This window comes from Galeopterus variegatus, unplaced genomic scaffold (assembly GCF_000696425.1).
Source record: "Galeopterus variegatus unplaced genomic scaffold, G_variegatus-3.0.2 Scaffold2330, whole genome shotgun sequence".
NCBI classification, from domain to species: domain Eukaryota; kingdom Metazoa; phylum Chordata; class Mammalia; order Dermoptera; family Cynocephalidae; genus Galeopterus; species Galeopterus variegatus.
Genome location: NW_007728441.1, coordinates 150,786 through 166,783, shown reverse-complemented (window position 1 = coordinate 166,783; position 15,998 = coordinate 150,786). Strand labels below are relative to the sequence as shown.

Below are 15,998 nucleotides of genomic sequence, written 5' to 3'. Positions count from 1 at the left end.
TGGACAACATTTAAAAACGGAGAGATTTCTCATAAAAATCCCCTAGTTTTAAAGATCTGCCCAAAATGGTCACTATGTCCCATGTGGCACTCATTGGTTGAGCGTAGGGGCCACTCCTCAGCACTCCACCTGGTCTTACGCCCAGAGAGTTTGTTCATTACCTGCCTGGGCTCTGAGGACAGCTGGGGTGGGCCCCTGGCTAAAGAGTAGCTCATCAGTTCCCAGGGGGCCACATTTTGGTTTACCACAAAATGAGACACACATGTTTCCATCAGTGGCCTGGGAGTCTCTGGAACAGGGAGGAGGGATGGGGGGATTCTGCCCCAAGGACCTATACTTCCAGTGGAAGTCTGATGAGACACATCAGTGAAGAGGCTCATTAGCATTTACAGTATTTTCTGTTGTCAGCAGCATTCAGGCTCATGGGGCTAAATGAATGGCAAAGTCGCTGTCATTGTGTAAATAATTAGAGAAGGGTGTATGTGGAACTCACAAAACTTTTATTGATATGTTTATCATGCCAAAAAAGTTGTTTATTTGAAATTCAAATTCCATTTGAAAAAGAGGCCACAAGTGAAAGCTGGGACCCAGCCTGCTCCTGGAGGAGCTCCCCTGTCCACGCAAAAGCATGCACATTCTACTGCTATGTGATTCGATCACTCGGAATTGCATTCTGGAAAATTCCTTCTAGAGCCCCTTGAAGGATGCCATTTGTGTCCTTCGTTGGTTGTAGCTGGGAAACAACAACAAAAGCAAGAATAACTCCACCCTAAGACTTCTTAGAACATTTCTGGTTTTGCAACTACTGTCCCTCAAGGATCTACCACCACCCAACCTAGAATATATATATATGTATATATTCCCACTGGAAAAAAAAAATCACTGTTTATGTTGCCTGCTGGCTGTCGCGTCAGACCCTCAGGATGGCCTTAGCACACCTGGCTCTCCTTCCTGGTGGGATCCTGTGGATTGTGGCTGTGAGTGGGCAGCCCTTCAGGAGCGTTTGGACTTGCTGCAGGTGGGGCACAGGAGCTGACCCTTGGTGATGATGTATGCCCGGCCACTCAGCAGCTGCTCGCAGCCCTCACAGACAAAGTGCTTTCGGTGCCAGGCCAGGTCTTCCACACGCTGGTACTCCTCTGAGAATATTATCTAAGGAAGAGAGTAGAAGAAATGCATAACTCAGGCTCCATCCCTACACAGAGACAGAGCACCTAGGACAAGTTAAAGGATTGTGGTTCATCCCATCCCATTCTTATTTTGTCCTTTAAATGCCTCAGTGGAGAAGCGTGACATAAATCTGAGGTAGTAAGTACAGCATTTGGCAAGGGTCACGGTTACATCTTAGCTCCTTAGGTAGGAAAAAACAAAAAACAAAAAACAAAAAACAAAAAACAAAAACCCTCTGCCATAGGCAGGTTTTACTTATCTAGCATCTGTGATACTCTCTGGGACAAACCCAGCATCCAGTTGTGTTCAGAGACGGGATTACACACCCTGGTGAAGACAGCTTAATGACAAATAAGCTGCCAATGGCCAGTCTTCAAGAGCAAGAACATAGAGGGTCACGGGCTTGGAATAAAGTGACACTTGGGAATACACATGTGACAAGAATCCCTGAGGCTCAAAAAGAGAAGACTAGCATACTGGTTTTGGAGTCAAACAGGAACCAGGTACGAGTTTTCACTACATATTTACCAGCATCGTGACTTTGGGCAAATTACTTAATCTCCCTGTGCCTCAGTTTCCACATCTGTAAAATGGCGATACAAACACTCCCATCCCATAGAGTTATATGAGTGCTAACTGAGCTGCTGCACATGAAATGCTTGCAAGAGTGACTGACACAAAGTCAGTGCAGATGACTGTCATTGACCTTTCTGAGTTGCACTATCCTTAAATGTAAAACAGAAAATATGTTAGTTTCTCCCTGGAGGATCATTGTGAGATATAAACGGCATGTTATACATAAAGTATATAGCCAACTGCTGACCCACCACAAGCCCTCAATAAATGGGGGAGAATTGATACTCTGAGTATATTGCTGTCCTCTCGAGGCGACGGGGCAGGCCTGCTACAGTCCCTTTCCTTCTTAGTGACATTTGATAACATAGGTATGAGGTAAGAGGATTGCCAGGTCTTAACTTCATATGGACACCAATACACAGAAGGTGGTAGGAGGCAGATTCTGACTCAATATGAAGAAATTTCTAGCCTTCATATGTGCCAAAGATGAAGGTAGTGTTTCCTGCCATCAAAGGCATGCAAACAGCACTCCCTATTATCATTAGTATTGACATCATTAATATACCTTAGAGTTGCTCACTTCTAAACCCATATCAGACAGATGCTCAAACCCCTTTCATAGCATGTCTAACTATTATATAGTATTGGATTGTGTTATATTGTTATATTACATCCTATTACATCATCATAAAACGAACAGCAGCTACCATTATTAGTTACTAGGTCAGGCCCCGGGCCAAGCATTTTCATGCATTATCTCATTTATCCTTATAGCAACTCCATGGGATGAGTACTGTTCCGATTCCCATTTCATAAGTGATAAAACTGAGGCACAGGTGTAGGTAACCCCATGATGACAGATGCAGAGCCACGTTTGAGTGCTGGCAATCTGCCCCCTGGTGCACCCCTATAATGTTCTCCTGAGCACTTACTAAGTGCCAGGCGTTGTGCTAAGGACCAGCTTCGACAGCACTCTGTGTCTGACCCATCCCAACAACCCCATGGCTGGGAACTAGTATCAGCCCCATTTTGCGGATGAGAACGTGGAAGCTGAGAGCCTGGCTTCAGGTTCCCTGTCTGTAGAACACATATCGACAAAGGCACACTCCCGCCGGTCTCTGGGTTCTTCCCACAGCGGTGGGGGTGCCCCTCCCCATCCAGCCCCTCTGGCCCTCACCTCGTCGCAGCCGGAGCAGCGGGGCCGCACGCTCTCGCAGTAATGGCGGCCACACCAGGGCGCGCCGTCCTTCCAGAAGTAGATGAGGTCCACCAGCGGCTCGGAGCACTTGACACACACGAAGCAGGTGGGATGCCACTGCTTGCTGTAGCCTGCCCTGTCCGCGTAGACCACGGGGCTGTCGGCAGGGGCCACTCCCTTGCAGAGTTCACAGACCTGGAAGGGTGGGGAAGACCAAGGATACACGGTAGTGAAAAGAGCGTAGTGACATGGGTTCGAATCCCAGCTCCGGCCTCTCTACTTCCTGGGTGACCTTGGGCAAGTTACTATATACCTCTCTGTTCCTCAGTTTGGTCATCTGCAAAGTGGGATAGTACTATTGCCCACCTAGTAGGTTGTTTGTAAGGACTAAATAAAGTTATTTATTTAGCACAGTGATTCTCAAATTGTTTGGTCTCAGAACCCCTCTGGGAAATGATTGAGACCCCCACAGAGTTTTTTTTAAAATATGGGTAATAGCTATTGATATTTATCATAAGAGAAATTAAAACTGAGAAAAACTTAAATATTGATTTATTATTTCATTTAAAAATGACAGTAATAAGCCTATAACATGCTAATAAATATTTTGCTACTAAAAATAACTATATTTTCCAAAACAAATTTAGTGAGAAGAAAAATTTAATACATTGTTTTACATTTTGCAAATCTCTTTAATGACTCACTTAAGACAACTGGATTCTCACGGCTGCTTCTGCATTTCATTTTTTGCATTATGTTGTTTTGGGTGAAATATATGAAGAAAATCTGGCCTCACAATGATATAAAGTTGGAAGAGGAAGGGAGAAGACTTCTGGAGAAGCCTTTCCAGATGACCATGTTCTTTGACACTACATCAAAATTTGACAAGTGGCAATTTCTTAAAGTTAGCTGCAATGTGGAATCTGAAAACACATCGATGAACCTTTCCTACTTGGCTGTATTAAAACCTGCTGGCCCACCTTGCACTTGGAATGGATCTTTTACTCATGTGTAATTATTTTTTAATAAGCTTTTGACTTTTGAATAGTTCTAGATTTACAGAAAAATTGCAAAAATTGTACCAAGAATTCCCATTTACCCCACACTCAGTTTCCTCTGTTTTTAACATCTTACATTAATATGGTATATTTGTCACATTAATAACCGATATTGATAAATTAACATTAACTACAGTCCAAACTTTATTCAGATGTTCTTAGACTTTACCTACTGTCCTTTTTCTATTCTAGGATCCCATCCAGGACACCACATTGCCTTGAGTCATCTGTCACCTTACGCTCATCTTAGCTGTGTGACAGTTTCTCAGACTTTCCTGGTTCCTGGCAACCTCCGCAGTTTTGAGGAGTACTGGTCAGGTATTTTGTAGAATGTCCCTTGATCAGAATTTTTCTGATGTTATTATCGTGACTATCTTAGCTGTGTGACAGTTTCTCAGACTTTCCTGGTTCCTGGCAACCTCCGCAGTTTTGAGGAGTGCTGGTCAGGTATTTTGTAGAATGTCCCTTGATCAGAATTTTTCTGATGTTATTATCGTGACTACATTGGGAGGAATATCACGAAGGCAAATTGCTGTTCTCATACCCTATCAAGGGTGTACATACTGTTGCTATGACTTATCATTGCTGATATTGACCTCGGCCACCTGGCAGAGGCAGTGTTTGTAGGTTTCTGCACTAGAAAGTGATCCTTTTTTCCCTCTTTCCACACTGTCCTTTTTGGAAGAAAGTCACTATGCATTCCACATGTAAAGAGTGCTTCACCTCCTGCAGGGTGAACTTTCTACATAAATTATTTGGAACCCATGCATGATTTTGACCTCACAGATGCCCCTAAAGGACTTTGAAGAACACTGCTTGACACACAGTCTGGACTCAGTGAATGTTAACTAACATTATTTTGGGATATTTGTGTGATCATTTGATTCATGTCTGTCTCCCCCACTAAGTGATCAGCTGCAGAGGACAGGGAGAGGTTGCTTTGCCACTGCTCTGAACCAAGACCTCCTACAGTGCCTGGCCCATAAAAATTCCCCATTGATAGTTGCCGAACAAAGGACTGCTCCACCCTGCCACAGGACCTTTGCACTTGCTATTCAGAATGGCTGGTACATTCCGCCCACTCCTGCTTGCCTGGTTAACTCCCTTTCATTCTTCGAATCTCAGACATAAGGATCTTTTGTTCTGAGAAAGCGTCTCTGACCCCCCTCCAGGGGCAATCAACCTCACCTTAGTATCTCTTTTTACCTTTCTCTGTGTGGTTGTTCCATACGTGTTCTCTGCACACTAGATGGAAGCACCCTAGGAGCAGGAGCCACATCTGATTGTGCTTGCCTTCATATATACCCAGTGCCTGGCACATGGTCAATGAGCAATGAATATTTGAAGACTTCTGACCACAACCTCATACTTCCTACCTAGTAGACAACAGATGAGTGCTGAAGACAGTAGAGGATGAGGCACCTGTCTGTACCCCAAAGACAGGTTTGGACTAAGCGCAGCAGAGAGCTGGACTCCAGAGACAGTTATGTGGACAGGTCTCAGGAGTTTTCAGGCACACTTGCCTTTCAGAGACTCATCCATGCTTACTGAGCACCTACTACATTCCAGGCCCTGTGCCAGGTGCTGGGGATACCACAGTGATCCAGACAGATAATGTAGCCCTCAGGGAGAATGGAGCTGTGTGTATGTTGGAGTGGAGGAGGCAGAAAAGAAATACGTAAACAGATGAGCTAATCACAGAGTGTAAGTACTATGACAACAACAGAAGAAGGGAATGAAGAGTGAGCAGGGGTCACTTTAGCAGGAGAGGCCTCTCTGAGAGTTGAGGGATTAGGAGTGAGCCATATTTCTACTTGATCCTGATAGCAATCCTCCGGGTAGGTGGCGCAGATACATAGGGAATGCACCCATTTTACAGATAAGGAAAGTGAGGCTCAATGAGATGAAATAGCTTGCCTAAGGGGCACGACCAAGAAGCAGAGCTGGGATTCAAACTTTGGCCCTTGAGTCCATGGTTTTTTATGGGAATTGAGCTGGGTACAGTGGGGAGACTGAAGTCAGGGAATTGTCTGAGGGCTAGGAGGGCTGCCAAAAGATTGCATTCTGGCGTGGCAAAGGAACAGCAGTGGCTCAGAGATGAGAACAGCCCAGGGGGCCTCTCAGTAGTTAATGCAACCAGACTCTGGCTGCCTCTGGTCTTCTTTCCATCTGGGACTCTTTTATCTGCCTGTTACTACGAGTGACATTTCCACTGGCTGGCTCGGGAACCATGACAAGGTTCATGTTAATTCATGTTGTTCCTTAGCTTTGGTTCTGATAAAGACTTCATGGGGAGGGTGAGAGTGCCTGGAAGCACTGGACCGTGGGAGGTCAGATTTCTCTTTTCTGCCTACTCCTCAAGAGCAGAGAGAGTTGCTAAATGTTCATTCATTTATTCAGGTACTCAACCATCACACATAAATTATTCTCATCCTCTAAAGATGGGAACTTGACATTCTCAATCTACAAATTTTTTGAGCCATTGTGACATCCTCCCCTGATACTCAAAGCCCTATGATGGTGATGACAGTGACTGTCATGTCCTTAGGGCATGTCTGCATTCAGCACTGTGCTCTGGACTTTGCACACCTTACTAATGCCCCTTACAGAAACCCCTGAGAGTTATTTCTCCTTCTGGAGCTATTTCTTTATTAGGGAAATCTTTACTTTTCACTCCTACGGATGGCAATACTGGGCTTCAGAGAGATTCAGTGATTTGCTCAATAACACACAGCTGGTAGGAGGCAAAGCTAGGACGTCATGGGCCAAGCCTGACTCCAAGGCCAAAGTTCTTTCTATTACATCGTGTGGCCTTTAGATTTGACGTTAATAAAGTATTGCCTGTAGCCAAAAACACTGTCTTTTCTTGCATAACCCACAAGCTAAGTATGAACTTTACATTTGCCCTCCAACTAAGTGAAATGTCTTCTCCTCAAAAAGAATTCCATTTTTCTCATTAGTAGACCTCTATTAAAAAACAAAAACAAAAACAAAAACAAAAAACCCCCAACTGTGCTTAATTATTATTCTGTTTTGATTTTCATCAGTAAAAATCTCATGGAAATTTGTTTTCTCTCTTGTTACATAAAACGCCTATATGACATCATCGATTTTGGCTCTTGGCTCACAACGACTAAACTATTTACTACCTGGCCCTCTACACAAAATGATTTCTAACCCTGACTTTTGATGGTAATTTTAACTTACTGAGTATCAACTACATGTCGGCCAAAATAGAAATATTTCTTGTTTTGCCACATAAAGATGGGAAGGCATATATTAAGAGTCTAAACCCTTACTATTCTTAACTTACATACTTTAATTTTATACTTAATATACTCCTGTATTTCAAAGAGGAAATAAAAATTAAAATGATGAAAATTAGGGAAAGAAAACTGAATGATACAGAATGTCCATGTACTGATAGCAGTCCCTAAGCACCGCAGTCATTGAATGAATGTCTAGATAAGGAATGTGTTTGGTTAGTTGGATAGATCTTGAACTAGATCATGACTAATAATGTTTCTTAGAACACGGTAGATTTGTGGTTTTAGTTATGTCCACAAGAATGAAAGGGGCGAGTCCTTCACCAAAATGAAAACCCTGTTTCTCTCCACATGACTGAGTCCCAGCTGGCCTGGAACTCATCAGAGGGTCTAAACCCAAAATAAGTGATGAATCAGCATCCACTTATTTTCACCATCTCTTCAGCATAGCTGGGAATTATAAACTTTTTGGCAAGGGCTGTTTGAGTTTTCTGTCTGGCTGGCTTCTAAGTTTCATGGAAAAAAATTTCCATCCATTTTCCTTCTATACAGAGAGCTTTACTCTGTCAACAGTCTACCAAACTACACCCAGTTGGGTTTCACCATGATATAGCAGTGGGGCTCCCAACTCCAAACTTCCAGATGTGAATTATCATGGAAGTAGGGAAAGGGAGAGGGATATAAATGCACCTGGATCTGTCCGGGGAGCATTGGCAGGCACTCTCGTGATGCATAGAAGGAAGTAGAGGGATATAAGGTCAGAAAGGCAGTTTGGGGTGATCATGATGGCTTTGAACCCAGGATATGGGTTGGGACTTCACTCTGGAGGCAATGGGGAGCCATTGCTGGTTCTTGAGGCGAGGAGTGTGATGTTCTGATTTGCACTGTAGGGAGATAACTCCTGCGGCAACAGTGTGGGGGAAGGGAGAGAGAGAAATTCGTGTTCACAGAGCTTGGTCTCAACCTTCTCATCCTACTGAAGGTGCTCTGTCAAGCCCCTCTGAGGAGCGTCTCTTCTCTCTCTCTTCTCTCTAGTGTCCTGGCTCTTGCCCCATTACTACCAGTAGCCAGCCCTTTTAAGTAAATAGTGTCACTGTTATTTTATGAAAACAAGATGTCTGGGTAATGAGCCCTGTCAACATGTGTCAGGAACCAATTTTCTCTTCTTGCCCCTCAGCTACTCTTTGTGCCTTTTTCCCAGTCGTCTCAAAGAGTGACACATCTGAGGTTGTCCTGGGTCTGTCAGCCTGGTGGTCCCTCAGCTGTCAGAGACAAGCTGGCAACCAAGAGTCAGAATGCCCGGCCTGCTTGGGTCATATGATTCTGGCCCTCTCTTTCTCCGCACAAGCTAAATCCCCCACCACAATCCTTGGTGCTGAGGTTTACAATTTCTACATTGCAATGGATGGTTGAGAGGGGAGATCTCGTGTCAGGCTGCCTGGGTTCTTAGCTGTGTGACCTAGGGCAAGTGACCTAACCTCTCTGTGCCTCGGACTGGGGCAGTGAAACATCATAGGGTTCTTGCATGGATTAAATGAGATGATGGAATTATTGAACTTTATAAGGGCTCAGTAATGATTGGCTAAAATCTTCTGTTATCCTTACTTCAACCCTCCTCATAGACTAGAAACCTAAGACTCAGAGGGGTTAGTTCACTTTCCCAAGACAACACACACTTTGAAGGCAGGTTTGGAGGCCTGGGCTTTTTCCTCACGATATCACAAGCATGTAAACTAGCAGGAGGTCATTCCTTCCACTGATGAGCTTTGTTTTTTTCTCATATCAGTTTTCTCCATCTGTGCAAGGCCAGAAAATCAAGTTGTGTGAGTTTATTTATGGTCTGCCACTAGCCCAGACCTAGCCATGCTCAGTCCCCCAGCTTGGAGAGCCTGCTCCTCTCCTTCTTTAATCCCAGCCCCTCTAGGACAGTGGTTCTCAGGCTTGAGCCTGACTCAGAATTCCCTAGGGGGCTTGTTAAAACAGATCCATGCTCCTCTCCCCCAGAGCATCTGATTCTGTAGGTCTAGAGTGGAGTGCAAGAATTTGCAAGGTCCCAGGGGATGCTGCTGTGGTCAGGGGGCCAGACTTTGAGAACCACTGTCAGAGAGCGTTGAAAAATGACCTTATTTATAAGCTTAGTAAAAATGATATCACCAATTTGGTTGTTACAACAAAGGCCAATTTGAATTCCTGGAATGTTTAAATTCTAGACTATTTTTAAGAAAGCCCAATGTGGTCCTTCTCAGGCTACTTCCCCTGATAAGGAGATAGCATGGCCAAGTAGAGGTTCTCTGGGACTCTGGTAAAAGTCATAGAGGAGAGTAATTGATCATTAGCACATCAGCCAGTTCTTGTTCATACTCACAACTACCCCAAATCAGAGCTTGCTCATGAGAATATACAACATTTGCCATATGACCTTGTTATTCCACCCTGGGGAAAGGAGATATAGAGCAAAATTTTCAGAGGTAGAATAAATGTGAAGCTTCTCCTGTACTAGTGAAAGTTTTACCCTGTTCCTATCAATGGTGCGAGATTCTTAATTAAAAGGGTCAAAGCTAAAGATCTTGAATATTCTGTCCTTGGGGCTTCTGCAGTTGGTAAACACTAGCTTTGTGAAAGCTGAGGAACATTTTAGATTCAGCTGCCTCAAAAGCTAAGACCCTGCAGGGTTGTGGGGTTCCCTGAGTTGTGGTGTGTTGAAATGATGTTGGCAAATTCTTGGGTTCTCTTCTAACCAACATGGACTTTAATTCTCTTTCCTTTAATATGGTCTCACCTTGGTGACTCAGTTCTACAGAACAGAATGTGGCAGCAGCAAGGTTATATGACTCTGAGGACACCATAAAGGCAGTACCAGTTTCTGCCAGGCACTCTCTCTCGTACACACATCTTAGGAGGCCCGAGCTCACAGAAAAGAAGTCCCAGTATCCTGAAGCTTCCATGCTAGGGCGACCATGTGGAGAAACCACACAGAGATGGGGGGAGAGCGCCGAGGAGGCCCTGCTGGTCCAGCCCCAGTGATGTGTGTCTTCCCAGCATCCAGGCCAAACATATGTGTGAACGAGCTTCAGACCACTCCAGCCCGCAGCTGCGAGCTCCTCCAAGTAATGCTGAGTGGACAGAGACAAGCTGTCCCCACTGAGCCCTGCCCAAACTACTGACGTGGGAGCAAAGTAGACATTACTGGTTTAAGCCACTATGCCTTGGGATGGTTTGATATGCGGCATTAGGTAACGGGAACATTAAATGTGGACACACAGAGTTATTAAAGCTTCTGAAATGGAAGTAACCAAAACACAAGGTGTTTCAGACAACAGCAGATTCAGGACAATGGCCAAGGGTTACATGGCTGAAGAACGTTCTCTAAGGACTGAGCTCTGTTGGCTTTCAGATAGGGATCAGCAGATGCAGAGAACCTTCTACGCCAGCAACAATCTCTCCCTCAGGCTTTCCAGAAACAGCAGATTCAGGACAATGGCCAAGGGTTACATGGCTGAAGAACGTTCTCTAAGGACTGAGCTCTGTTGGCTTTCAGATGGGGATCAGCAGATGCAGAGAACCTTCTACGCCAGCAACAATCTCTCCCTCAGGCTTTCCAGAAGTTCTGTCCTGATGGAGCTGTTTTCTTCTGGAAGGCTCCTATCCAAAGGCCTACCCAGTCTAAACCCAGAGAGCCTTGTGAAAATCTCACTATTACAATACAGTAAATATTAACACAAGGGCCTTGAATTCAGGCGCTGGGTTTTTTCCAACACAAACGCTCAACAATTTATTTATAAACAGCATCTCCTCATCTCCTCTTATGGTGTTCATTCGCCATCTTTGCTTTGCAACCTCACGGCTCCCAGATTTTTTTTCTTTGCTTTTCTGGCCTAACCTCATTTCTGGCATGCTTAGCTCTCTTAAGTTCTGATCCCTCACACTGTTGTCTTCCCAAGGCTCCTCAAGGGGCAGAATGAGCAGACTGGGTGTGTAATGGTTGGGGTCATGAGCTTCGGAATGTGGTTTGTACCATAGCTTCATCACTGGCATACCCCTTGGATAAACTGTCCATCTCTCTGAGCCTCAGTTTCCTCATCTGTAACATGTAGCAGGCCCTAGTTTGTAGGAAATGCTTTACCTGTGGTGGTCACTACTGTGAACCAACTCTTTCGCCTTATGCTTCTTTGTGGGGCAGGTTATTGATTATGGGCTATCTGCCAACCCAGGTAAAATGTTATACATTCCCAACTGAATCCCCCTCACCCAGGATGTAGTAAAGTGGGGAGATAGAGCCAGAAAGCCTCATAAATGCTACCCTTGTGAGAGAGAACATCAGTCTGGGGTGTTCTCAAATACAGCTTTGACATGCATGGGCTCAGGGACTAGCTCCCTGCCTAAGGATGCTGCCTGGGCCACAGCTAAGTAGAGAGAAGTCTTAACTGTCTCATCTCCATTGCAATGGCCGCACATGGTGCCCAGAGCTGCTCGATGCTCTGGAGATGGGAGATGTTATAATCTGGAGTCTGTTCTAGTTCTGGCTTAACCACTTAGCACACTTAGCAGGTAGGTGACTAGACAATTTCATCAACTTTATGTTTTTTGAAATTTTTGTTTTTGTCTGTGATCCACAGTGAGAAATACATTTTATGTCCAGATCCAATACACAGACACACACAAACACACACACATCCCTGAAACAAAAGTTTCCCAGAAAAAATATTTACCCCCCCAAAACACCCTCCCTCTCTCTCTTTTTTTTTTTTTTTTCAATTTTTTGAAAAAACTTCTGGTTGTGGTTCACTAAATTGATGCACTATCTACTGATGGGTTGTGACCTAAAGCCTGAAAACACTGTTTACCTTTTCTAACATCAAATCTTAATTTCCTTGTCTGTAAAAAGGGACATAACATACTTTGTAGAAAAATTCTTAGGATTAAATTAGAGAAATGCCATCTCTCTGGCACAGGTCCTAGTGTGACCTAGGTAGTGAATGGATGGCAGATGTTGACATCATCATTATTATCTTCCTCCACCTCCTCATTATTATTACTTAACCTACAATAGAAAAGAAAATTGTATAAAACTAAAGTTACTAATAAAAAGATAAAACTATTTTTGATGGGCAGGCACCCCTAAATTTCCACCTAGGTGGGAGAGATGGGGAGCAGAGGGCTTGCAGAGCAGTTAAGGGACTCTGACTAGACTCGTGTAGAATGGTCTAGGTTGCTGGAGTCAGCAGCTCCCAGGCCATGGAAGTTTTCATATTTGCAAGACCCACAGCAGATGGAAGTGGGGTGAGGCAGGGAAGTCTTTCCCTTGTTCTTGGCACACAGATCAGAGGCCCCCAAATTCTTCAGTGGGCTGGGCTGTGAGTTACTGTAAACCCTGCTGCTCACCCCAGCAAATACTAACACTCACATACATGCCCCTTGCTCTGTTGACCCCACCCTGCCTGGGCTCTGCCTCCAGACGGCTCAGACTCCACAGCACCAGGGAAACAGAAAGCCCCAGGATTGAAAGAGCCCCACCCCTCATCAGCATGCCCATTCACCTTGCTGTGCCTCAATTTCCTTATCTGTGAAATGGGTCTAACAACCTCAACCTCTCTCCCTGGTTGTTACAACGCTTTGAAGAGATTGAGACCTTGCACAGCACCCGCCGTGCAGTAACAGTTGCCTCTCCTGCCTCCCCCCTACACCGCCCCCGTTTTCAGCTCACTTCCCTCTCCCCCGTCCACACATAGACAGTGGGACAAGTGAGGGAGGCTAAATATTTTCAGGTTTTAATTGCCCTCACTGACTTAAAGCCCATGCTTTTTATTGAGTGACAGCCAGCATGCAAGTTGGTAACTGGGATGGGATTTTTCTGCCCTGGCATTTCCTCATGAGGAGGAATTACTCTGAAGAGTTGGTGGCTGAGGGCACGTCCCCGGTGCCTGCCTCTCCTAACCTCAATGGAATAATGCCACTTTTGGAGCACTGCTCTGAGGAAGGCGTGGGCAGCTATACTCTTGGGTCCATTTCTCAAGTAGACAGATGTGCCACGGCTAATTTTAGGTCGTCCTGTCCTGTCAGTGGGACCTATCTAAAGGGCGGGGTTTGAAAGCTGGGGATGGGCTGCAGATCTGCTAACTGTATTCAAGTTGGCACAGATGGACAGCCCCAGTCACTTGGACTGGTTGGACTCAGATGGCATTGTGTCCCGCCACCTGGCTGGCCTGCTGTTATCTGGGTTCACTCAAAACATGTTCCCTTGGCAGAAATTCCACAGGGGCAATTTGGAAAAGGCTTTTGGCAGTGACGCTCCTCTGGTGTGGACAATACTTTCCCTGGGGGCAGTTTGGTGGAGGGTTGGTGGGAGGACTTGGCAGCCCCTCCCGAGGCCTCAGAGAAAGGACATCACTGTAACAGGCAGACAAGGCTGAGTGAGCTCAAGGCTGAGTGCAGAATAAAATGGGAGCCCAGGGGCCTCAGATTGCTAAGATTTAGTGTTGTCATGGACAGGGGTGGTCGGGGTGGGATATAAAGTGGTGTTTTAGATTCTGTATCTGTGTTTCGAGAATTTGCCATGAACAATGTCCAGCCTTCTCAAAGGTGGGCTCGCTTGGGGTAACAAAGGAAAGAAGGAAGGAAGGAAGGAAGGAAGAAAGGAAGGAAGGAAGGAAGGAAGGAAGGAAGGAAGGAAGGAAGGAAAGAAGGACCAAAGAACGGACTTTCATCATATATCATATTTGCGATATCATTTTTGCAGAGCTGACATATAAGGCGGTTTTTAACACTCTTCAGCAGTGGTCCTCAAAGTGGGCCCACACCAGCATCAGCATCACCTGGGGACTTGGTAGAAATGCAAACTCTCAGGCCCCACCCTGCACCTACTAGGAAAAGAACTCTGGGGTTGCAACCCAGATTTCTGGACTTTAGCAAGCCTTTCAGGTGATCCTTTTTTAAGAACCACAGTATCAGCCCAGTGAAGGCTCTGAGAAGTCCTGCCATCCTGAAACTCTTTGCGGGAGGGTCACAAAATGTAGCCCACAGTGTCCCACAAACAGAATTTATCCCGCCATGTACCTCTGATGTCTCCCAAACTCACATGGCCACATGAGCCTTTTATGGCATAACATCGGCCATCAGCTAGCTCTCCCAGAAGTAAGCTTTGGGAAACAGGAAAGAACATGGACTCAGAGTCTGGAAGACATTGTTCGAATCCCAGTTCTGAGACTCTGGGGTGGCACAACCTCTTTACATCGTTGAGTGGTTGTCAGTTTCAAATAAGATACGATCGCGCATAACATGATCCTTGGATCAAAGCAATGCCCACTGAGTTGTGGCACTAACAACAATTGTAATTATCACTATTATGATAAGCAGCCAAACTTTCAATAAGTTTCACATGTCTCTCTGTTAGTCCCCACTTTTTTTTTCATAAATCTCTGTGCAGTTTTGGGGTGTCAGGCTGAGTCCTACAATTTCCTCCCTACACCTGCGTTCTCAAGTCAAACGCCCTGGCCACTTCTTGCAAGGTTCATCTCCCTGCACCAGGGGAGCAGAAATCAGGCTTCTGCCTGACGCCTGGCTCTGGTAACGGTTCTATGCTGCCCTTTTATGGGAAACAAGAGGAGCCTGGACACAGAGGATGGCTGGCACACACGTCCACTTAATGTGGCCACTCGTGGGGTAGAGCAGAGCAGTCCAGGGAGTGCAGCCCATGGCTGCACCTAAAGGTGGGGGTGCTGGGGACACACAGTCTATGGCCGGTCAGCTATCTAGCTATTTTCATTAGGAGTAATTCTCCTGCTTCAAGGAGATAAACAGGGAATTAAATAAGTCTTCTTTCTTCCTGGAACAAACAACAACAGGGTTTTATAACTTGGCATCAGGTAGTAGAAAGGGTACTGGGTTCAGGTTCTGCCCCTTAGAAATGGTGGGATCTTCAAGGACTTAGGGACCCAACCACCACGCCAGTGTGCAGAGGGTGCCAAACATGGAGTCCAGGTAGATTATTCTCCAGTACTGAGATTTGATGCCTGCCCTGCTGGGTTTTAGACTTGTTTGGGACCTGTTACCTCTTTCTTTTGGCCCTTTTTGAATAGGAATATGTACCCTATGCTTGTTCTCCCATTGTATCTTGGAAGTAGTCAACTTGTTTCATTTTACAGACTAGACTTTAGACCTCTGAGCTGAAACAAGTTAAGACTTTGGGGATGGAATGGATATATTTACTTATGAGAAAGACATGAAATTTGGGGGCCAGGGGTGGAATGCTATGGGTAAATGTGTCCCCCAAAGTTTTATCTATTAGAAACTTAATCCCCTCTGTGACAGTGTTAAGCAGGTAGGAAATCCTATTGTGGTAACTGAAAGGAGGAGCCCTTAAAAGGTCATTAGATTGTGAAGACTGTACCCTCGTGAATGAGTTGATCCATTCATGGGGTAATGGGCGTGATTCTGACGGCTTTAGAAGGAGAGTGAGTGAGAAGTTAGCCCTCCTTCTCTCAGCCATTTCACCACGTGACACCCTATATTGCTGTAAAGAGTCATCACCCACCAACAAGGCCCTCATGTGTTCCCTGGACTTCAGACTTCCTAGCCTCTGAAGCTGTAAGGAATAAATTCTATTTCTTCATAAATTAAAAAAAAAAAAAAGAAACTGTGGGATCTTGAAAAATTGCCTACCAGACAACTGTAAGAATTAAAGAAAGACCCTGAAAATGTGAACATAGTGCTTGACACACAGCAGGTGCTTAA

General features: G+C 45.1%; 1 protein-coding gene across 1 annotated transcript in view; it reads right to left on the bottom strand.

Annotated features, from left to right (window-relative positions):
• Nucleotides 1–479: 479 nt before the first annotated feature.
• Nucleotides 480–15,998, bottom strand: part of LMCD1 (LIM and cysteine-rich domains 1) — a 58,827-nt gene continuing 43,308 nt past the window's right edge. Inside the window, exons 5-6 of the mRNA XM_008581333.1 lie at nucleotides 2,924–3,139; nucleotides 480–1,152 (exon numbers count right to left, since the gene is read on the bottom strand). Of these exons, the coding sequence (XP_008579555.1) occupies nucleotides 994–1,152; nucleotides 2,924–3,139 (375 nt within the window). The 3' untranslated portion in view covers nucleotides 480–993. The remainder of the gene's footprint in view (nucleotides 1,153–2,923; nucleotides 3,140–15,998) is intronic.